Here is a 25412-nt window from a genome sequence, read left to right as displayed (position 1 = left end):
GGGCCTTATTAATTCAGGGGGTACTAATGGGGGCATTTTTAATTCTGGGGCACTAATTGGGGTATTAATATTACTGAGGGGCACTAATTGGGGCATTAATATTACTGAGGGGCACTAATTGGGGCATTAATATTACTGAGGGGCACTAATGGGGGCATTATTAATTCTGGGGGCACTAATGGGGGCATTAATATTACTGGGGGGCACCAATGGGGGAATTAATAATTCTGGGGGGGCACTAATGGAGGCATTACTATTACTGGGGGAACAAATAGGGTGCATTCTCAATTCTGGGGGACACTAATGGAGTCATTAATTTTACTGGGAGTCACTGAAGGGGGCATTATTAATAATGGGAGATATTGTGACTCAACATCCAGTGTTAAGCTACACCCAACACCACTTTGGGGTGTGGCTTAGCTCAGCTGGTATTTTTTTGGGGGAAAGGTGGCAACCCTCACTACAAGTCACATAGGTCAAGTACATTACTTAGAAAACCATGGGGGTGAGTATTGGGCCCAAGGATCATGGAAAGAGTGTGGTGGGGGAATCAGAAACAAAACCCTTCTATGGGGTAGAACAAACATAGTTTTGATGCCTTCAGTGTGAATCTACAATTTTCATAGTCATGAAAATAAAGAAAACTCTTTGAATTAACACATGTGGAATTATATACATAACAAACAAGTGTGAAACAACTGAAAATATGTCATATTCTAGGTTCTTCAAAGTAGCCACTTTTTGCTTTGATTACTGCTTTGCACACTCTTGGCATTCTCTTGATGAGCTTCAAGAGGTAGTCCCCTCAAATGGTCTTCCAACAGTCTTGAAGGAGTTCCCAGAGATGCTTAGCACTTGTTGGCCCTCTTGCCTTCACTCTGCGGTCCAGCTCACCCCAAACCATCTCGATTGGGTTCAGGTCCGGTGACTGTGGAGGCCAGGTCATCTGGCGCAGCACCCCATCACTCTCCTTCATGGTCAAATAGCCCTTACTTTCAAAGTTTTCCCAATTTTTCGGCTGACTGACCTTCATTTCTTAAAGTAATGATGGCCACTCGTTTTTCTTTACTTAGCTGCTTTTTTCTTGCCATAATACCAATTCTAACAGTCTATTCAGTAGGACTATCAGCTGTGTATCCACCTGACCTCTCCTCAACGCAACTGATGGTCCCAACCCCATTTATAAGGCAAGAAATCCCACTTATTAAACCTGACAGGGCACACCTGTGAAGTGAAAACCATTTCAGGGGACTACCTCTTGAAGCTCATCAAGAGAATGCCAAGAGTGTGCAAAGCAGTAATCAAAGCAAAAGGTGGCTACTTTGAAGAACCTAGAATATGACATATTTTCAGTTGTTTCACACTTGTTTGTTATGTATATAATTCCACATGTGTTAATTCATAGTTTTGATGCCTTCAGTGTGAATCTACAATTTTCATAGTCATGAAAATAAAGAAAACTCTTTGAATGAGAAGGTGTGTCCAAACTTTTGGTCTGTACTGTATATACATCCTCAACTGTTACCTCAACCTCATCCTCAACTGTCACCCTGGCCGATCAGCAATTTGAAAAGGAGGCATCCACTGCTTCCTGGTCATTAAACTGCTCATGGTTCTCTTTGCAGCAGAAGCGGCATAATGTAATTACAAGTACTCATTCCATTCAAGTGAATGGAGCGAGTATTTGTAATTAGACTGTGTCTCTAAGACAACGGGCAGGGTAATGAAGAGGAAGTGGTGCTCGCATGGATCGCCGCCTTCGCTTCAAAAAGCTGATAAGCCAATCAGATATTGTGACCTATCCTGAGGATGGGAGGGGGCATTATTTCAGTTTTTATCTCAATCAGCAGAAAGACTACCGGAAAAAGTGTGGGGAGCAGTCCACCCTGGGTGCCATCTGTCAAGGGTTTTTTGGATGCAATGAGAACTTCCATTAATAGCGCTCATTGCTAGAGTGCATGGTCGCTGCCAGTCCTTTCATTTACTGACCTGAACATCAGGAACGGGACAAGGTGAGTAGTTACAGTTTTTTTTTTTTTTATTAACACTGAGGGGGCACAGAGAGGGCATTACTACTGTGAAGAGGGCAAAGAGAAGTCATTACTAATGTGAAGGGGGCACACAGAGGGCATTACTACTGTGAAGTTGGCAAAGAGATGTCATTACTAATGTGAAGGTGGCAAAGAGAGGTCATTATTAATGTGAAGGGGACACAGAGAGGGCATTGCTATTGTGAAGGGTTGGAATGAGGACTCACTCAAAACTTTGGATTAATGCTGTACAGAGAACCGTCTCCATACAGCATTAAAATGTATGGACTCTGATGCAGTGAAGTCAGTTCAGTGATTCACTTCGGTATTTCATTTTTAAAGTGGAAAACCACTTTAAAACTTGGATCCGAACTCGGCTTCAGTTCTGAGGTACGAGACCATTTCAAGGAACTAGTTTGCAATTTTGTTTCAATTATGTTGAAATTAGCTTCAAAACAGAATGTTGAGCCAATGGATTAGTTGAATGAATAATATACTATCCATACGATAATATGATCCGAATAGGCTATAGATGCCAAATAATTTAGATTTCTATGTGAGCAATTCTTTGTAATTATGGTTGTGCTACAGAAGGCATGTCTAGACAGATAGATATGATATGTTTATTGCTTTGGTTTGTTTTAGTCAGGGTGACTGTTACTTTCCTCAAACAAAACGTCTGTTATTCACATTTTTTATTGTAGGTCTTTTGTAAGAAAAACAGAACAAACAAAATGTATTTTTTGTGTGGCTTCTCATTCAATGATCATTTATTTAAGAAGGTAACAGTATTATCCTTACCAACAACGGTGATAAATGTCTTTTCACTTCCACTTACTACATCAAGCGGGAATGTAAAGTTCAAAGACTTTGAAATCATTTGTGGTTTATTGTTGATCAGTTCCAAGAGCAAAGTTTGTGAATATGAATGTTCTATTCCTTCAGCCTGTCAAAGTAAAGGAAAATTATATGATTATATATTCAAACCTATTACATTAGCATAAGATGTAATAACTGGCAACTTTCCACATTTGCAATGTTAGCTATTAAGATATTCCAAGAAAAACATCATGAAACTGCGCCATATGAAATAGTGGACATTCGTATCAAGTAACGAACACAGTTTTTACTATAACATTTCATTTTGCTTTCTATGAAATGCATAGGATTAGCATATTTTACCAATTTTGCTTTAATATTAAGAAAGTGTTAGGAGGATGAGGGGTATCATATGACAACAAGCTTAATCTTTCAACTACCTATGAGAAAAACAGTCATTGTATTGGTTTGTTTCATAGGATGTATATTTAGATCACATCTACTCCTGTTCCCTGAGGCAGTACTCCATATTCATTCTTTAGGCATTTAAGTACATTGTTACTTTCTCTGGATGTTATTGTCATTTATAATTCCATCCAAGCTGTTAACAACTAGTATTCCACGACTGTTTTCATGTATGTTACTTTGTTTTCTGTCTTGTATTATTTCATAATATATTGAATCTGTTATAAGAAACTTAAAAAGGTTAAAAAAATAATATCTTATTACACTTGAAAAATGCTAGAAGTACCTGGACTTTGAGTTTTTGAGTTACTGCATCTGAAGCAAGGGAGGATGTGGCCTTCACTGTCATTGGAACCTCGCCCAATTGAATCGGCCTGACTGGAAAGAAAACAGTTTTTCCCTCTTTACTCGGGACCAATACAGTCTGTTGAGGTCCAGTTGCATTTATAAACGATATTTGTATATCAAATGCATCACTTCGATCAAGGGTTACAGAAACCTATGAAGGGAAAAATACAGGTCCAAAGATATAAGTAATATATTGGGTTGGTTTATGCAGTGCAATAAAATGTTTTTTTTTTTTATTAAAATGTCTACTAAAGAATATCTACATGTAAATAAATGCAGAAAGATAAATCACAATATACAATATGAGAGAAATATATTTTACCTATCATGTAGTAACTGTAATGATCCGCATAATAAAGCTAACGTTTTGGTGTCCGTCTGACGAAACTGAGCCAAACAGATCCGTTCTGACACACAATGTAAGTCAATGGGGACAGATCCGTTTTCTATGACACAATCTGGCACAATAGAAAACTGATCCGTCCTCCATTGACTTTCAATTGTGTTCAAGACGGATTCGTCTTGGCTATGTTAAAGATAATACAAACGGATCCGTTCTGAACGGATGCAGATGGTTGTATTATCTGAACGTATCCGTCTATGCAGATCCATGACGGACCCGCACCAAACGCGAGTGTGAAAGTAGCCTAAAAAGAAAACCCTAAATGATAAAACTAGTCCTGCAATAAAGTTCTCATAAGGCTACTTTGACAGAAAAACTTTAATAAGTTATGATGTTAATGATTAAAATGTTTCCCATAGTATTATCAGCATCTGTATAACAAGCATCTACTAGGATAACTGAAAATACACAATGTAGCCAACTTGAGCTTTCTCCAGAAAACATTATAAGTTTTTTGAGGGAAAAGCAGATTAGGATACTCTGTTGCAATACTAAGTCTTTTCTAATATTGTTGCTAGAAAATTGGGTAATCAATTGATTGAAAGCTATTGTAAGCTACTATTGGTGCGATGTTACTTGTTACATAGTGTGGTAATGTGAACAGTGCTGGAAGGTGTGTTGTCCCACTTCAGGTACCTCAGATGGGTGAGACAGATAAAATCCAGAGAGTGGCAGTAGTCTCAGCAAAGCATAGTTCGCTGAGACATTTTTGTATATGTTTTCTGGGCTGGATTTTACTTAGATTGGTGGCTAGGCTTGGTAGAGGGAGTTGCCAGTCCACACCCTTCCAGTACGGTTTTCCTTTCTACCTGAGGTGATCGCAGGTGAGGCCTGCTGTAATCGGGCTGGCATGAAGCGCCTCAGAGTAGGTCAGTCTGAGGAAAGATATGCTGTGAGATACAGAGTCCCAGAGCAGAGGCTCTGTGCGTGGTCTCAGCTCGCCAGGCTGAGAGACCCCGGGGCATTGTGACAGCCTGAAGTTTGGGTGACGCCGGGATTCAAGGGTCACAAGGCCGGAGTCGGGAGGACTGTTGGGCCACACTTCCCCATACAGGTACGGCACTGACTACAGCCGGAGAGGCTGGGGAACTACGGGCTGAGAAAAAGCCGTATATGGGTTCCATGTGTGAACAGGATTCTGTAGCTGAGTCAGGGCCACGTTAACAGGTGTAGTGAGAGCCCAGCCGGGCAGGTATTTGTTTTGTTTTGATGTATGTGGGAACCTCACCACACCCAGGGATTATTAACTGGACTGTTCCGTGTATGAAAAATGTCCCAATAAATGCAATGTTTGGCCCCGAAAGCTGCGGTGGACGACGATTCTTGTGAGAATGACTCCCCCAAGTACAGCGATCCCTTTCAATAGTTATACTGGCAAAAGGGAACTATTTTTTCTAATCATGGAATTCTGAGAGCCATTACTTAATATACCAGCAACTAATTATTCGCAATATCACGCACATCAGATTTGAATGTCATTTGAATGTGATTACAATGGAGGAGATTAATTAAAACTAGCGCAAGGGAAAGATAACGGAGTTGTCAATAGCACATAAAAATAATTGATGGAATTTAACTGGTTGTTAGGGGCATTTGATCCAATTATGGGTTTACATTAAGTTGTACTTATTCCAAAGGCCACTTCCACATTATCAGCATTTTTCATCAGTTAATTTGTACCGTAAGTCAAGACCAGAAGTAGACCTTACAGAGGAAAACTATAATGGGAAGATTTGCACGTCTTCTGTGTTTTGGCCCCACTCTTGGTTTTGGCTTACATATTCTGATGAGAAATACTAAAATACTAACCACATACTGACCATGTAAAAGTGGCTTAAACCTCTAAAGGGTCAATTTTGTTTTGTTTTGGGTTTTGTTTTTATGGCGTTCTAAAACTGCAATGACAACCTTATTCTACAGGTCAGTACAATTAAGGCAATACCAGATTATACAGTTAGGTCCATAAATATTTGGACATCGACACAATTCTAACATTTTTGGCTCTATACACCACCACAGCTGCAGCTTTTATTTGAGGGTATTTACATCCAAATCAGATGAACGGTGTAGGAATTACAACAGTTTGCATATGTGCCTCCCACTTGTTAAGGGACCAAGAGTAATGGGACAATTGGCTTCTCAGCTGTTCCATGGCCAGGTGTGTGTTATTCCCTTATTATCCCAATTACAATGAGCAGATAAAAGGTCCAGATTTAATTTCAAATGTGCTATTTGCATTTGGAATCTGTTGCTGTCAACTCTCAAGATGAGATCCCAAGAGCTGTCACTGTCAGTGAAGCAAGCCATCATTAGGCTGAAAAAACACAACAAACCCATCAGAGAGATGGCAAAAACATTAGACGTGGCCAAAACAACTGTTTGGAACAGTCTTAAAAAGAAGGAACGCACCGGTGAGCTCAGCAACACCAAAAGACCCAGAAGACCACGGAAAACAACTGTGGTGGATGACCGAAGAATTCTTTCCCTGGTGAAGAAAACACCCTTCACAACAGTTGGCCAGATCAATTACACTCTCCAGGAGGTAGGTGTATGTGTGTCAAAGTCAACAATCAAGAGAAGACTTCACCAGAGTGAATACAGAGGGTTCACCACAAGATGTAAACCATTGGTGAGCCTCAAAAACAGGAAGGCCAGATTAGAGTTTCCCAAACGACATCTAAAAAAGCCTTCACAGTTCTGGAACAACATACTATGGACAGATGAGACCAGGATCAACTTGTACCAGAGTGATGGGAAGAGAAGAGTATGGATGGAGAAGGATAGAAACTGCTCATGATCCTAAGCATACCACCTCATCAGTGAAGCTTGGTGGTGGTAGTGTCATTGCGTGGGCATGTATAGCTGCCAATGGAACTGGTTCTCTTGTATTTATTGATGATGTGACTGCTGACAAAAGCAGCAGGATGAATTCTAAAGTGTTTCGGGCAATAATATCTGCTCATATTTAGCCAAATGCTTCAGAACTCATTGAACAGTGCTTTACAGTGCAGATGGGCAATGCAACCAAAGAGTTTTTTAAGGGAAAGAAATGGAATGTTATGCAATGGCCAAGTCAATCACCTGACCTGAATCCGATTGAGCATGCATTTCACTTGCTGAAGACAAAACTGAAGGGAAAATGCCCCAAGAACAAGCAGTAACTGAAGACAGTTGCAGTAGAGGCCTGGTAGAGCATCACCAGGGATGAAACCCAGCGTCTGGTGATGTCTATGCGTTCCAGACTTCAGGCTGTAATTGACTGCAAAGGATTTGCAACTAAGTATTAAAAAGTGAAAGTTTGATTTATGATTATTATTCTGTCCCATTACTTTTGGTCCCTTAACAAGTGGGAGGCACATATGCAAACTGTTGTAATTTCTACACCGTTCACCTAATTTAATGTAAATAGCCTCAAATTAAAGCTTACAGTCTGCAGGTAAAGCACATCTTGTTAGTTTCATTTCAAACCCATTGTGGTGGTGTATAGAGCCAAAAATGTTAGAATTGTGTCGATGTCCCAATATTTATAGACCTGACTGTATATATTATTTATGTTTTAGTACTAAATTTAACTTTTGAAAAATTTTAAATTTTATTTGCTTTGCCATTTTCTGATACTTATAACTATTTTTTATATTTTCATCTACAGAGCTGTGTGAGGGCTTGTTTTTTTGTGGGGCAAGCTATAGATTTTGGCATAATTTTGGTACCAATTTTTGTTAATTTTTTTGTGGGTGGGCAAGGTGACCAAAACATGGTTAATTGCACATTTATTTTTCTGCTGCAACAGGAATTTTTTTTTACATTTTAATAGTTCAGACATTTTTAGATACAGGAATGCCATTTATTTTTTATTGTTTATTTTTATATAAACTTGATTTTATTTTTTATATTTTAGTTTTTTTGTCATTTTTATTCCTCTCCAAACATGCATTCCTCTTTTCATTTGTACCCTAGACTGCAATAGACTATTGCAGTCTAAATGATTTTTACTGTACTAGAAATGGGTTGCACTCTAGGGCATAGTAGGGAGGTGTTTAGTAAAAAGAGATAATCCACTTAAGTACTGAAGAAATTACAGCACTCTGCAATTCCAATGCAAATAGTTGATGAGTTTTTAATTGTATGGTAACATTAAACAATCACATTAGGTCTCATACCATGTACATAAAAAGATGCTCCAATTTCATGAGGTAAAATGCAACTAGGGTGCTGAATGAAGGAGAGCTGCCCATAGCTACTGTTGAGATTATGGGAATTTTAAAGGCTTCCCGAAAAGCTCTGCCATAGGCATGGTTTAACAGGTAGCTTACGTTACTATATTAGACCTGGGAGTCTTCACAAGGTCAGAGGTAGTAACAGCAACTGATCAGAGACCTGTGATCTCACAATGGGGGCTCTGATCAGAGGAAAGAAGGATACCCCTCTGTCTAACCACCCAGATACAATGGTTACTACTGACCATGACATCTGAGGGGTTAAATGACAGGGATCTGCGTTATCTTATCTCTGCTCCCAGTTATTGTGGCTATGTGTCAGTTGTATTGCACAGCCCACACCCACAGCATATGGTGCAGGATCAGAATTTTTCATTAAGAGGTTAATGTAAGTCAAGAAATGTATTTAAAATAGTGTTTCTCTTATTTCTTTACATCTGCAAAAAGTACATAAGCATGTCATATTCTTTTATGTTGCATGAATTTACTCATACTAGCAACTTGTTTCCAAAGTTTATTTTGTCTATTATTATATTATATATTTAGGCTAGTTTCACACTTGCGGCAGGACGGATCCGACATGCTGTTCACCATGTCGGATCCGTCCTGCGGCTGTTTCGCCGTGCCCCCGGGCCGCCGCTCCGTCCCCATTGACTATAATGGGGACGGGGCGGAGCTCCGGCGCAGCACGGCGGTGCACGGCTTAAGGCCGCCGGACTAAAATTACTGCATGTCAGGTTTTTTAGTCCGGCGGCTTTCTCCGTGCACCGCCGTGCTGCGCCGGAGCTCCGCCCCCGTCCCCATTATAGTCAATGAGGACGGAGCGGCGGCCCGGGGGCACGGCGAAACAGCCACAGGACGGATCCGACATGGTGAACAGCATGTCGGATCCGTCCTGCCCCAAGTGTGAAAGTACCCTTAGTACACTTGACAATGTCTTATGCCACTAATAACTGTTTTCATGAGTATATTTATGTGCATGAGACTGAACATTTTATACTATTCACCTCAGTATCTTCTTCCAAATAATTGAAGACAACAACTTCCAAGACAAATTGTTCTCCTCTTGTAACATAACTAGGGAGATTTAAGGAAACAAAAAACGGCTGAAATGATTCCAACTGAAAGGAAAAAAACACAGTTGTGAGGTAAGACAAATGCAAAATGTTATGTCAATGAATTAGTAAAGAGGCACCAAAATGAGTGTTGATGAAATTTAAAATAGGTTAAATGGCATTTCAATTAAACTGGTCTAATTTACTGAAAATTGTCTTTTGGCTCTGTCTAATTTGGAAGGATGAATTATAGAAACACTGGATAGATAAAAGTAATGCACAAAACCGGATCTAAGCTCTTTCTAAACATTATTTTCTATTATGTCATCTATGTATGCAGCTAATGAATCTTGAATTGTTAAATGCGCTTTTGCATGTTTATAATACCATAATACAATGTTAGGTTTCAATATACACAACTGAAATACAAACTAACCCGGGGCAGAATATATAACTCTCTGAGGAACACATCTTAAATGCAGCACATGGTCAAATCTAATAGTAAACAAGATTCCCTGGAATTTTTGAAGCATGAAAGCCAGTTGCTTTTAATGTTGGGATAGCTGAAGATACATACTTGCGGAAATAAAAAAGAAGCATATTCAGGGGATAGCTATACCTTTCTTTCTCTGTTCAATGTGCTTCTGTTCGATAATGGTAGAGCAATCATAGAGATCATGGTTCAAAGTGACTGAAGGAGATGCAGAAAATGTAATTCTTGTAGAAAACATGTGGTACCATCATTATTTGCACCAAGAGTGTTTCATACAGAAATTAAATATCCAACGTCTTATCTGGTCACTTAGTGCCCTGCATATCATCCATTTTTTCTATAGATCTTCACAATTGACCTACTGGATCCTTAAGATACGTCATTAATATCAGATTGGTTGGGGTCCGACTCTTTAAACAGCTGATCGACAGGAATGTTGTGAGTCAGACCCCCTAACAGTTTAATATTGATGGCCTATCCTAAATATGGGCTGACAATATTGCTATCTCAAAATACCCTTTTAATCATAGATCAAAATCATTGTATTTGCTACATGAGCAAACTTCCACTGACATTGTCCATCTGCTATGCAAATTATGGTTATTATCCTAATTCAATTAAGGTATAATCACACACAGAAGATTTCTTCGAGGAACTTCTATGACTGGAAATCTATTCATTCATGTTAACAGCAATGATAATTAGCCCAAGATGGTCTGACCAAGAATGGAAATCTTTTTGGCACAAATTCATGACCACCTTGTTGATGAGCTGAATCTCTTTATTTCACTAATAGGACCTCCTGCAATGCTCTTTGCCAGCTTAGCAGCACCAAGTGGTATCATTCTTAATCCCTGTCCCTCTGACATGTTTCAAATGTTTCAAATTATAGCTGTATCATAGACATGGATGCGTTACAGATCGGGTGCAGTCCATCTAAGGGCCAACTGTCTTCTATTTGAATTTTTGGTGCTTGAAGGTTTTCTGTCATCAAAAAAATGTTTAGTAAACTGGCTGCTGAACCTAACAGTGTTATTCTTTTTTTTCATAGGTGTCTCTGTTTTAGAAAAAAAAATAAAAAATTATTTTATGCAAATAAGCCTCTAGGAGCAATGAAGGTGATGCCCATACACCTAGAGGCTCCGTTGTTTCTTCTCCAGACACGCTCTGCTCATCTTGATTGACAGGACCAGGCAGTGCTTACGTCATTCTGCCTGGCCCTGACTTCAGTGCAAATCTTATGCCTGCACTGTGCCGTACAGTGTTCAGCACAGATGTAGTAAAGGAATGATGCTCATCGGCCGCAGACTTCCTTACTTTGCCTGCGTCGCATACATCACTGTACATCCGGAAGACATAGCAGGCCCAGACGCAGTATGGAAGTATGCTATCGGCAAGCATCATTCGTTTACTAAGCCTGCACTGCACGCTGAATGACAAGGTGCAGGCGTGAGATTTTCACCAAATTCAGGGCCAGGCAGGATGACGTGTACACTGCCTGACCCTGTCAATCACGATGAGCAGGGTGCAGCTGGAGGAAGAATAACGGCCTCTATTAGTAGGGGCAACATCCCTCATTGCTCTTAGAGGCTCTTTTGCATAAAATAAACATTTTCTCTAAAATGAAGTCACCTAGAAAAAAAGAGAGTAACACTGTTAGATTCAGCTGACATTAGCACACGTCTAATGTCAGACAGTTTACTAAGCATGTTTCTGATGACAGAAGCCCTTTAAAACAGTCGAGCTCTGTTCCACGTGAACACATCACTCAGTCAACCGCGACCTTCTGACTTTGTCTACGGCTGATACTAAATGGTGTGCAACCTACTCTCAGGTACAGTAGCACTTAATATTTATATCTATTTCACTTTTCGCTGTTAATTCCCTGTTCCAGCACCAGTTATTGTTTATTTATAATAATTTATTTCATGTAACGTTGGCAAGTAATAATTTAATGAATTATGTCTCTACAGACACATGGAAGATGTATGTTATTGGCCTGATCCGACAGCTACTGTATCTATTTCACCCAGTGTATTCTGATGACTTTCTAATAACTTTTATGTACTTATTACATTCTCCATAAGGTTTTATTTATACTTTCATTGTTTTTACCACATGTATGCATTGACCATTTTTTTAATTCTCCAGAGGGTTTTAATTATTTATACTGACCATGGGTTACAGTCCCCTTAACTGTGACCTCCACTATTCCCGACCCCCTTAACAGAGACCTCCACAGTGACTGCCCCTTTAACATTGACTGCCACAGTAACTCGCTCCCTTAACAGTGACCTCCACTGTACCCCACTCCCTTAACAGTGACCTCACAGTAACCAGCTGCCTTAACAGTGACCTCACAGTACCCCGCTGCCCTTTAATAGTGGCCTCCACAGTCCCCTCCTCCCTTAATAGTGACTCCACAGTGCCTGCCGCCTTAACAGTGGCCTCCACAGTCCCTCCTCCCTTAACAGTGACCTCCACAGTGCCAGCCGCTTTAAGGCTACTTTCACACTAGCGTTCGGAGCGGATCCGTCTGATGTTTCATCAGACGGATCCGCTCCGATAATGCAGACGTTCGCATCCGTTCAGAACGGATCCGTCTGCATTAAAACTTAGAAAAATTTCTAAGTATGAAAGTAGCCTGAGCGGATCCGTTTAGAGTTTACATTGTAAGTCAATGGGGAACGGATCCGCTTGAAGATTGAGCCATATGGTGTCATCTTCAAGCGGATCCGTCCCCATTGACTTACATTGTAAGTCTGGACGGATCCGCTCGCCTCCGCATGGCCAGGCGGACACCCGAACGCTGCAAGCAGCGTTCAGGTGTCCGCTCACTGAGCGGAGCGGAGGCTGAGCGCTGGCAGGCGGATGCATTCTCAGTGGATCTGCCTCCACTGAGAATGCATTGGGGCCAGACGGATGCGTTCGGGGCCGCTCGTGAGCCCCTTCAAACGGAGCGCACGAGCGGACACCCGAACGCTAGTGTGAAAGTAGCCTAACAGTGACCTCCACAGCGGCCTGCCACCTTAACAGTAACATCCACAGTGCCCTCCTCTTTAACAGTGACCTCCACAGCGCCCACCCTTTTATTAGTGACCTCAACAGTATCCTGTCTCCTTAACAGTGATTTCCACAGCAGCTGCCCTTTTTACAGTGACCTCAACAGCGGCTGGCCCTTTATTTGTGACCTCCACAGTAACCTGTCTCGTTAACAGTGATTTGCACAATTACCTGCCCCCTTAACAGTGACCTCCACAGAGCTCCATTTCCTTAAAACATGACTTCCACAACACCCTGCCCCCTTAACAGTGACCTCCACAGCACCCTCCCTTAACACTGACCTCCATAGTAGAACGTCCCCTTAACTGTGACCTCCACCATTCCCTGCCCCATTAACAGAGACCTCCACAGCGCCCACCCCTTTAACAGTGACCTCCACAGTGGCCACCCCTTTATTAGTTACCTCCACAGTTCCCCATCTCCTTAACAGTGATTTCCACAACACCACACCCCCTTAACAATGACCTCTACAAAAATCTGCCCCTTAACACTGACCTCCATAGTAGACTGTCCCCTTAACTGTGACCTCCACAGCAGTCTGCCCCTTTAACTGTGACCTCCACAGCACTCCGCTCCCTTAACAGTGTCATTCACAGCGCCCTGCCCCTTTAAAGTTGACCTATAGCAGTGAAGAAAAATGGCTGGGTTGTTATGGAAACCTGGTGTAAAACTGTGTGTATGCAGAGACAAAGGACCTGCAAGCTTCTATTGGCTGATAAGGGTCATGTGACCATGTGTATGACAGTTTATTATATGAGGAGAAAGACCTGCAGGCTTCTATTGGCCAATGTAGGTCATGCAATGGGGCCATATTTGCATTTTTGGGGAATATCTCGGGAACGGTATGTGCTAGAGGTCTAAAACCGTCCCAGACACCTGATGTACCTGTGTGCCAAATCTTGTGATTGTAAATGCGATGGTGCAGATTCTTTTAGCGGACATACATACATGCACACATACATACACTCAGCTTCATATATTAGATTGTCATCATATTAATTATATCACTAACCCCCCCCCCCCCCCCCCCCCCCCCCTCCTTCCCACTGGGTTATCCACAGCCAGATAACATCTGGGGGTAATCATTTCCTGTTTAAAAGATTGTATACACATTAGTATATACTTGTGTCCCTTTTTTAGACTTAAAAAAAGAGTGCTAGTACTCCAAAATGTGTTCTTTATAAGAAGGCTTATTAATGAAATAAAGTCAGCAATAAAAAGAGGCTTGCTCCAACTAGGCTTGCTGCACTCAATCTAATATATAAAGCTGAGTGTATGTGTGTGTGTATGTCCGCTAAAGGAATCCGCACCGTCACATTTACAATAACGAAATTTGGCACACAGGTACATCAGGTGTCCGGGAAGGTTTTAGACCAGGTCTCAGCTCTCTAGCACGTACCATTCCTGAGATATTCCCAAAAATGCATTAGCCAATAGAAGCCTAGTCACATAACCCTTATCAGCCAATAGTAGCTCGCAGGTCCTCCAGCCTCCACATACACAGTTTTACTTCAGGTTTCCATAGCAACCCAGCCATTTTTCTTCACTGCTGTAGGTAGGGTTTTCACCCGTACGGGAATGACCCGGACAGTCCGGGTTTGTAATCCTGTGCCCGGGTACAAGCCTTTCTCAGACCCGGGCACAGGATTCAAACTGCAGACTTGCACACCTTACAGCTGGCGATGAGCGGCGGCGTGGGGTGTCAGTCAGCGGCGGTGGCCGATGAGGTGTCAGCAGCAGGGACGATTAGCTGTCACTGCGGGCGATCAGCTGTGATGCTAGCGCAGGGCGGCGCTGTCTTCAGACACTCCCTCCCTCCTTTAAATGATTTCTTTTACTATTGTTCCTCCTTGTGTTTCCTTTTACCCTACTGTCCTCTCTGATATCCTGTCTGCTTGGCCCGTTCCTCAATTACAGCTTGCGGTCCACAGCTGGACCCACTTCCAGCCTGTGGAACGCAACTTCCGGTCCCGATGCGTTCCACCCGTGTTCGGGTTTGGCTTGAAGAAAAGGTGGCAACCCTAGCTGTAGGAGAGCTTTAACCACTTAAGGACCACAGGTTTATACCCCCCTGTGGAGTGCCCTTTTTTACAAATCGGCACTCCACAACTTTAGCGGTTTATTGCTCGGTCATGCAACTTACCACCCAAAGGAATTTTACCTCCTTTTCTTCTCACTAATAGAGCTTTCATTTGGTGGTATTTCATTGCTGCTGACATTTTTACTTTTTTTGTTATGAATCGAAATTTAACGATTTTTTTGCAAAAAAATGACATTTTTCACTTTCAGTTGCAAAATTTTGCAAAAAAAAACGACATCCATATATAAATTTTTCTCTAAATTTATTGTTCTACATGTCTTTGATAAAAAAAAAATGTTTGGGTAAAAAAAAAATGGTTTGGGTAAAAGTTATAGCGTTTACAAACTATGGTACAAAAATGTGAATTTCCGCTTTTTGAAGCAGCTCTGACTTTCTGAGCACCTGTCATGTTTCCTGAGGTTCTACAATGCCCAGACAGTACAAACACCCCACAAATGACCCCATTTCGGAAAGTAGACACCCTAAGGTATTCGCTGATGGGCATAGTGAGTTCATAGAACTTTTTATTTTTTGTCACAAATTAGCGGAAAATGATGATTTTTTATTTTTTTTTCTTATAAAGTCTCATATTCCACTAACTTGTGACAAAAAATAAAAACTTCCATGAACTCACTATGCCCATCAGTGAATACCTTGGGGTGTCTTCTTTCCAAAATGGGGTCACTTGTGGGGTAGTTATACTGCCCTGGCATTCTAGGGGCCCAAATGTGTGGTAAGGAGTTTGAAATCAAATTCTGTAAAAAATGACCAGTGAAATCCGAAAGGTGCTCTTTGGAATATGGGCCCCTTTGCCCACCTAGGCTGCAAAAAAGTGTCACACATGTGGTATCTCCGTATTCAGGAGAAGTTGGGGAATGTGTTTTGGGGTGTCATTTTACATATACCCATGCTGGGTGAGATAAATATCTTGGTCAAATGCCAACTTTGTATAAAAAAATGGGAAAAGTTGTCTTTTGCCAAGATATTTCTCTCACCCAGCATGGGTATATGTAAAATGACACCCCAAAACACATTCCCCAACTTCTCCTGAGTACGGAGATACCAGATGTGTGACACTTTTTTGCAGCCTAGGTGGGCAAAGGGGCCCATATTCCAAAGAGCACCTTTCGGATTTCACTGGTCATTTTTTACACATTTTGATTTCAAACTTCTTACCACACATTTGGGCCCCTAGAATGCCAGGGCACTATAACTACCCCACAAGTGACCCCATTTTGGAAAGAAGACACCCCCAGGTATTTCGTGATGGGCATAGTGAGTTCATGGAAGTTTTTATTTTTTGTCACAAGTTAGTGGAATATGAGACTTTGTAAGGAAAAAAAAAAAAAAGAAAAATCATCATTTTCCGCTAACTTGTGACAAAAAATATAAAATTCTAGGAACTCGCCATGCCCCTCACGAAATACCTTGGGGTGTCTTCTTTCCAAAATGGGGTCACTTGTGGGGTAGTTATACTGCCCTGACATTTTCCAGGGGCCCTAATGTGTGGTAAGTAGGTAAATGACCTGTGAAATCCTAAAGGTGCTCTTTGGAATGTGGGCCCCTTTTCCCACCTAGGCTGCAAAAAAGTGTCACACATGTGGTATCGCCGTATTCAGGAGAAGTTGGGCAATGTGTTTTGGGGTGTCTTTTTACATATACTCATGCTGGGTGAGAGAAATATCTCAGCAAAAGACAACTTTTCCCATTTTTTATACAAAGTTGGCATTTGACCAAGATATTTATCTCACCCAGCATGGGTATATGTAAAATGACATCCCAAAACACATTGCCCAACTTCTCCTGAGTACGGCGATACCAGATGTGTGACACTTTTTTGCAGCCTAGATGCGCAAAGGGGCCCACATTCCTTTTATGAGGGCATTTTTAGACATTTGGATCCCAGACTTCTTCTCACGCTTTAGGGCCCCTAGAATGCCAGGGCAGTATAAATACCCCACATGTGACCCCATTTTGGAAAGAAGACACCCCAAGGTATTCAATGAGGGGCATGGCGAGTTCATATAATTTTTTTTTTTTTGGCACAAGTAAGCGGAAATTGATTTTATTTATTTTTTTCTCACAAAGTCTCCCTTTCCGCTAACTTGGGACAAAAATTTCAATCGTTCATGGACTCAATATGCCCCTCACGGAATACCTTGGGGTGTCTTCTTTCCGAAATGGGGTCACATGTGGGGTATTTATACTGCCCTGGCATTCTAGGGGCCCTAAAGCGTGAGAAGAAGTCTGGAATATAAATCTCTAAAAATTTTTACGCATTTGGATTCCGTGAGGGGTATGGTGAGTTCATGTGAGATTTTATGTTTTGACACAAGTTAGTGGAATATCAGACTTTGTAAGAAAAAAAAATAAATTTCCGCTAACTTGGGCCAAAAAAATGTCTGAATGGAGCCTTACAGGGGGGTGATCAATGACAGGGGGGTGATCAATGACAGGGAGGTGATCAATGACAGGGGGGTGATCAGGGAGTCTATATGGGGTGATCACCCCCCTGTCATTGATCACCCCCCTATAAGGCTCCATTCAGATGTCCGTATGTGTTTTGCGGATCCGATCCATGTATCCGTGGATCCGTAAAAATCATACGGACATCTGAATGCAGCCTGACAGGGGGGGTGATCAATGACAGGGGGGTGATCAATGACAGGGGGGGTGATCAATGACAGGGGGGTGATCAGGGAGTCTATATGGGGTGATCACCCCCCCTGGAAGGCTCCAGGGAGACGCCTGTATGTGTTTTGCGGATCCGATCCATCTATCAGTGGATCCGTAAAAATCATGCGGACGTCTGAATGAAGCTATACAGGGAGCTATATGGGGTGATCACCACAGTCATTGATCACGCCCCTGTAAGGCTCCATTCAGACGTCCATATGCGTTTTGCGGATCCGATCCATCTATCAGTGGATCCGTAAAAATCATGCGGACGTCTGAATGGAGCTTTACAGGGGGGTGATCAATGACAGGGGGGTAATCAATGACAGGGGGGTGATCAGAGAGTCTATATGGGGTGATCACCACAGTCATTGATCACGCCCCTGTAAGGCTCCATTCAGACGTCCATATGCGTTTTGCGGATCCGATCCATCTATCAGTGGATCCGTAAAAATCATGCGGACGTCTGAATGGATCTTTACAGGGGGGTGATCAATGACAGGGGGGTAATCAATGACAGGGGGGGTGATCAGGGAGTCTATATGGGGTGATCAGCACAGTCATTGATCACGCCGCTGTAAGGCTCCATTCAGACGTCCGTATGCGTTTTGCGGATCCGATCCATCTATCAGTAGATCCGTAAAAATCATGCGGACATCTGAATGGAGCTTTACAGGGGGGTGATCAATGACATGGGGGTAATCAATGACAGGGGGGTGATCAGGGAGTCTATATGGGGTGATCACCACAGTCATTGATCACGCCCCTGTAAGGCTCCATTCAGACGTCCGTATGCGTTTTGCGGATCCGATCCATCTATCAGTGGATCCGTAAAAATCATGCGGACATCTGAATGGAGCTTTACAGGGGGGTAATCAATGACAGGGGGGTGATCAGGGAGTCTATATGGGGTGATCACCACAGTCATTGATCACGCCCCTGTAAGGCTCCATTCAGACGTCCATATGCGTTTTGCGGATCCGATCCATCTATCAGTGGATCCGTAAAAATCATGCGGACGTCTGAATGGAGCTTTACAGGGGGGTGATCAATGACAGGGGGGTAATCAATGACAGGGGGGTGATCAGGGAGTCTATATGGGGTGATCACCACAGTCATTGATCACGCCCCTGTAAGGCTCCATTCAGACGTCCATATGCGTTTTGCGGATCCGATCCATCTATCAGTGGATCCGTAAAAATCATGCCGACGTCTGAATGGAGCTTTACAGGGGGGTGATCAATGACAGGGGGGTAATCAATGACAGGGGGGTGATCAGGGAGTCTATATGGGGTGATCACCACAGTCATTGATCACGCCCCTGTAAGGCTCCATTCAGACGTCCGTATGCGTTTTGCGGATCCGATCCATCTATCAGTGGATCCGTAAAAATCATGCGGACATCTGAATGGAGCTTTACAGGGGGGTAATCAATGACAGGGGGGTGATCAGGGAGTCTATATGGGGTGATCACCCCCCTGTCATTGATCACGCCCCTGTAAGGCTCCATTAAGACGTCCGTATGCGTTTTGCGGATCCGATCCATCTATCAGTGGATCCGTAAAAATCATGCGGACGTCTGAATAGAGCTTTACAGGGGGGTAATCAATGACAGGGGGGTAATCAATGACAGGGGGGTGATCAGGGAGTCTATATGGGGTGATCAGGGGTGATCAAGGGTGAATGAGGGGTTAATAAGTGACAAGGGGGGGTGTAGTGTAGTGGTGCTTGGTGCAACATATTACTGAGCTACCTGTGTCCTCTGGTGGTCAATCCAAACAAAGGGGACCACCAGAGGACCAGGTAGCAGGTATATTAGACGCTGTTATCAAAACAGCGTCTGATATACCTTTCAGGGGTTAAAAAAAACATCGCCGCTGGCAGGCTGGAGATATACTCTCTTACCTTCCGTTCCTGTGAGCGCGCGCGCCTGTGTGCGCGCGTTCACAGGAAATCTCGGCTCACGCGAGATGACGCCAATCGGCGTTAGCGTAGCCTGGGGGAGCCTCCGCGATGACGCCTTTTGGCGTTACAGTTGCGGCAAGTGGTTAAAGGAAATCTGTCACAAGGATAATCGCTATTGAAGTAAAGCCATGGCCTAATAGCACTTAGTACCTTATTTCACGATGTGCTTTTGTTCCAGTAATAGATGTTTTTATCCTCTGAAAATCCAGTTTATTTGGTATGCAAATGAGCCAGTAAGGTGCCCAAAGGGGCGTCACTCTTGCAGGAAGGAGCCCAGACACGCCCACTGCCACAATGTGTCCACCTTCAAAAGACTTAAAACCCCGCCCCCAGGTTCTGATAAGCCACTTCTGATCTGGTTAGGCCACGCCCCCTCTCACTCCTGAGCCAACGGGGATTGAAAAAGTAAAGGTAAAAATCCACTTCAGTCAGCTGCAAGGGTGGGAGGGAGGGTCACTTTCTCCCTGCAGCTTACACTCAGACAGCACAGTGCTGCTGCCTTAGGCTCCATTCATTCAAACGTCCATAGTGCATTGCGGATCCGCAATACACCCGGCTGGCACCCCCATAGAAATGCCTATTCTTGTCCGAAATTGCGAACAAGAATAGGACATGCTCTATTTTTTTTCGGAGCTGCGGACTGGAAGATCGGGGCCACGCTCCGATACTGCTGATGCGGACAGCACACTGTGTGCTGTCCGCATCTCTTCCGGCTCCATAGAGAATGAATGGGTCCGCACCTGTTCCGCATATTTGCGGAACGGATGCGGACCTATTCTACGGACATGTGAATGGACCCTTAGAGTGAGCTGTTCAAAAGGAGATGCCCCCGTTATGGTTAGGCCACGCCCCCTTCCTCAGCCGACTGAGATTGAAAATATGAAGTTAAAAATCAACTTCTAGGTCGCGCTAAGCCATGCCACGATCTGGTAAGGCCACGCCCCCTCCACTCCTCAGCCGACAGGGATTGATAAAATGAAGGTAAAAATGAACTTTTGTCAGCTGCAGAGGTGGGAGGGAGGGTGACTTTCTCCTTGCAGCTCACACTTAGACAGTACAGTGCTGCTGTCTTAGAGTGAGCTGTTCAAAAGGACACGCCCACGATCCAGTAAAGGCCACTGTTAAGAGGGCGGGCCACTGTGGAGGTCACTGTCAAGGGGGTGGTATGCTGTGAAAGTCACTGTTAAAGTGGAAGGCTGCTGTAAAGGTCAAAGTTAAGGGGTGGGCTGCTGTGAAGGTCCAATTATAAGGGACGGGGCACTGTGGGGGGGTCAGTGTTAAGGGGTGGGGAGCTGTGGAGGTCACTGTTTTGGGGGTGGGGTGCTGTAGATGTCACTGTTATAGTGGATAGTCTTGATATCTTTTAACGACACACACAAATAATAAATGAAATAGATTAAATATACCCGAGCGAAGCCGGGTCCTTCAGCTAGTCTAATATATAAAGCTAAGTGTATGTGTGTATGTATGTATGTCCTAAAGGAATCCGCATTGTCGCATTTACAATCACAAAATTTGGCACACAGGTACATCAGATGTCCTGGAAGGTTTTAGACCAGGTCTCAGCTCTCTATGACAAAACGTTCCTGAGATATTCCCCAAAAATGCATTAGCCAATAGAAGCTTGGTCACATAAACCTTATCAGCCAATAGAAGCTTGCAGGTCCTCCAGCCTCCACATGCACAGTTTTACTCCAGGTTCCCATAGCAACCTAACCATTTATCTTCACTGCTGTAGGAGAGCTTTAAAGGAAATCTATCACAAGGATAATTGCTATTGAAGTAAAGCTATGGCTTAAAAGCACTTAGTACCTTATTTCAAGATGTGCTTTTTTTCCAGCAATAGATGTTTTTATCCTCTGAAAATCCTGTTTATTTGGTATGCAAATGAGCCAGTAAGGTGCCCAGAGGGGCATCACTCTTGAAGGAAGGAGCCCAGACAGGCTCCCTGCCACAATGTGTCCACCCTCAAAAGACTTAAAACCCTGCCCCAGGTCCCGCTAAGCCATGCCCCTTATCTGGTTAGGCCACGCCCCTCCCACTCCTGAGCCGACAGAGATTGAAAAAATGAAGTTAAAAATGAACTTCTGTCAGCTGCAGGAGTGGGAGGGAGGGTGACTTTCTCCCTGCAGCTTACACTCAGACAGCACAGTGCTGCTGTCTTAGAGTGAGCTGTTCAAAAGGACATTCTCCCCCCTCCGGTTAGGCCACACCCCCTCCCACTCCTCAGCCGACCGGGATTGAAAAAATGAAGGTAAAAATCTACTTCTGTCAGCTGCAGAGGTGCGAGGGAGGGTGACTTTCTCCCTGCAGCTCACACTCAGACAGAACAGTGCTGCTGTCTTAGAGTGAGCTGTTCAAAAGGACACGCCCCCGGTCCAATAAAGGCCACTGTAAAGAGGGCGGGCCCCTGTGGAGGTCACTGTCAAGGGGGTGGTATGCTGTGAAAGTCACTGTTAAAGGGGAAGGCTGCTGTAAAGGTCAAAGTTAAGGGGGTGGGCTGCTATGGAGGTCCAATTATAAGGGACAGGGCACTGTGGGGGGGTCAGTGTTAAGGGGTGGGGGGCTGTGGAGGTCACTGTTTTGGGGGTGGGGTGCTGTAGATGCCACTGTTATAGTGGAGAGTCTTGATATCTTTTAACGACACACACAAGCATTAAATTAAATAGATTAAATATACCCGAGCGGAGCCGGGTCCTTCAGCTAGTGGCTAGTGTAAGTTTAAAAAAATAATAATTGTTCAAATAAGGATTCCTTGTACTTTGAAACGCATTGCCTGTAATCAGTCTTATCATTGTATTGAAATAAAGATATTTAGCTCACTATCAAGGTGATCATAAACTTGCACCAAAAATGTCCACTCATGGTCAGACCAACTAGGTCTAAATATCTTTGTCATTCCTGATATGGTTTTCTATTCCTCTTGTTGGTTGGCTACCTCTTGTGGGGGACACTGAAGACATCGGCTGCACCAACCAATATATCTGCCCCATTTGCATACAATAGAGTTGTGGCTAACTTTGCACTACACAAGCAGGTGAGCACAATTCGTCCCACTGGGGATTTTTTGTAGCGATGAGCAGAAGTTATCAAAAATTAAATTTGGCTCATTGGCCCACAAGCAAAAAGCAGGGAGGAATCATGTTTTTAAATTCGCGATAAAAATTAGCATTACGAAAATTCACATATTCGCATATTACGCGATCATTACCTTGCCGATTTTTCGAGTAAATTTTTTTTTTGAATTTAACGAATATTCAAATTCGCGAATATTCTACAAAATATTCACAAAATATCACGAATTCGAATATGACCCCTGCCGCTCATCACTATTGATTACTGCAAGCTTGACTTGCAGGAAGGTGCAAATAGACACACAATCTACATTTTCAGCAGAAATGTGTGCCTATATGCTGCTTTCCTGTCAGCCATTTAATTACAGAGTAGTTCTGGCATGCGTTCCTACAATGTCCATATATCCTAGAAAAACCATTGGTACAGGGTAGGTACAGGGTAGGTTAAATTAATTCACTGTACATATGCCAAAGTGGATATTTTCTCAATGCATATTCAATGCATGCTCAGAAGGTGGCTGAAAACGTATGCTCTCTTGTGTAGGAAACGACTGTAAAGATGATATTATTAATTCAGCTGTGTACACAGCAACTACAGGGAGTGCAGAATTATTAGGCAAGTTGTATTTTTGAGGATTAATTTTTTTATTGAACAACAACCATGTTCTCAATGAACCCAAAAAACTCATTAATATCAAAGCTGAATATTTTTGGAAGTAGTTTTTAGTTTTAGCTATTTTACGGGGATATCTGTGTGTGCAGGTGACTATTACTGTGCATAATTATTAGGCAACTTAACAAAAAACAAATATATACCCATTTCAATTATTTATTTTTACCAGTGAAACCAATATAACATCTCAACATTCACAAATATACATTTCTGACATTCAAAAACAAAACAAAAACAAATCAGTGACCAATATAGCCACCTTTCTTTGCAAGGACACTCAAAAGCCTGCCATCCATGGATTCTGTCAGTGTTTTGATCTGTTCACCATCAACATTGCGTGCAGCAGCAACCACAGCCTCCCAGACACTGTTCAGAGAGGTGTACTGTTTTCCCTCCTTGTAAATCTCACATTTGATGATGGACCACAGGTTCTCAATGGGGTTCAGATCAGGTGAACAAGGAGGCCATGTCATTAGATTTTCTTCTTTTATACCCTTTCTTGCCAGCCACGCTGTGGAGTACTTGGACGCGTGTGATGGAGCATTGTCCTGCATGAAAATCATGTTTTTCTTGAAGGATGCAGACTTCTTCCTGTACAACTGCTTGAAGAAGGTGTCTTCCAGAAACTGGCAGTAGGACTGGGAGTTGAGCTTGACTCCATCCTCAACCCGAAAAGGCCCCACAAGCTCATCTTTGATGATACCAGCCCAAACCAGTACTCCACCTCCACCTTGCTGGCGTCTGAGTCGGACTGGAGCTCTCTGCCCTTTACCAATCCAGCCACGGGCCCATCCATCTGGCCCATCAAGACTCACTCTCATTTCATCAGTCCATAAAACCTTAGAAAAATCAGTCTTGAGATATTTCTTGGCCCAGTCTTGACGTTTCAGCTTGTGTGTCTTGTTCAGTGGTGGTCGTCTTTCAGCCTTTCTTACCTTGGCCATGTCTCTGAGTATTGCACACCTTGTGCTTTTGGGCACTCCAGTGATGTTGCAGCTCTGAAATATGGCCAAACTGGTGGCAAGTGGCATCTTGGCAGCTGCACGCTTGACTTTTCTCAGTTCATGGGCAGTTATTTTGCGCCTTGGTTTTTCCACACGCTTCTTGCGAACCTGTTGACTATTTTGAATGAAACGCTTGATTGTTCGATGATCACGCTTCAGAAGCTTTGCAATTTTAAGAGTGCTGCATCCCTCTGCAAGATATCTCACTATTTTTGACTTTTCTGAGCCTGTCAAGTCCTTCTTTTGACCCATTTTGCCAAAAGAAAGGAAGTTACCTAATAATTATGCACACCTGATATAGGGTGTTGATGTCATTAGACCACACCCCTTCTCATTACAGAGATGCACATCACCTAATATGCTTAATTGGTAGTAGGCTTTCGAGCCTATACAGCTTGGAGTAAGACAACATGCATAAAGAGGATGATGTGGTCAAAATACTCATTTGCCTAATAATTCTGCACGCAGTGTATAAGAAGTGCTCTGTGTAGTGACAATTACCTGCACAGAAGATTCCAAAATTCCAAATCCTAAATTCTCAGAAATGACAAATGCTTTTGTGATCCACGTGGTGATGGTATCTGGTACAACAGTGTCTATTTGTAGAGAGGTTTGTCGTCTAAAAATATTAGAAAATACATCATGGGTCATATGATATGATTATAATACATAAATGACTCTGAGATATGACAACACATTGCTTTTTACCCTGAAATAATATTCTCCCAAATCCATGTCTCAGGAAAATAAGATCTGATACGAAAACCACCAAAATCATTAGAATGCCAAGTGGGCAAGAAGTCCGATCTAGGGTATGATTTCACCACTGTAACAAAAAAAAAGGGAGATTTTCTGAAATAGAATAAGGTTAAGGAGCTCTGTGTGTGTATTTTTGTATCTGCATAGTTGTGGGTGATTTAAGAATGGCATGTAGCTGTGATTTGGGTACTGGGTTTTGTAATTAGCACTGTTAGGCCTCATGCACACGACCGTTGTTGGGTTCCGTGTCCGTTGTTCCGTTTTCCGTGATTTTCTGCGGACCCATTG

The 25412-nt window shown here is 42.8% G+C and overlaps 1 protein-coding gene across 1 annotated transcript in view; it reads right to left on the bottom strand.

The window, feature by feature from the left end:
• CD109 (CD109 molecule) overlaps positions 1 to 25412 on the bottom strand; it is a 284990-nt gene that overhangs the window by 97257 nt on the left and 162321 nt on the right. Inside the window, exons 19-23 of the mRNA XM_040430041.1 lie at positions 25074 to 25191; positions 24867 to 24984; positions 9290 to 9403; positions 3601 to 3813; positions 2832 to 2976 (exon numbers count right to left, since the gene is read on the bottom strand). Of these exons, the coding sequence (XP_040285975.1) occupies positions 2832 to 2976; positions 3601 to 3813; positions 9290 to 9403; positions 24867 to 24984; positions 25074 to 25191 (708 nt within the window). The remainder of the gene's footprint in view (positions 1 to 2831; positions 2977 to 3600; positions 3814 to 9289; positions 9404 to 24866; positions 24985 to 25073; positions 25192 to 25412) is intronic.

Source organism: Bufo bufo, chromosome 4 (genome assembly GCF_905171765.1).
Source record: "Bufo bufo chromosome 4, aBufBuf1.1, whole genome shotgun sequence".
NCBI classification, from domain to species: Eukaryota; Metazoa; Chordata; class Amphibia; order Anura; family Bufonidae; genus Bufo; species Bufo bufo.
The sequence above is the reverse complement of the archived record's forward strand: the minus strand, read 5'-3'. Positions and strand labels throughout refer to the sequence as shown.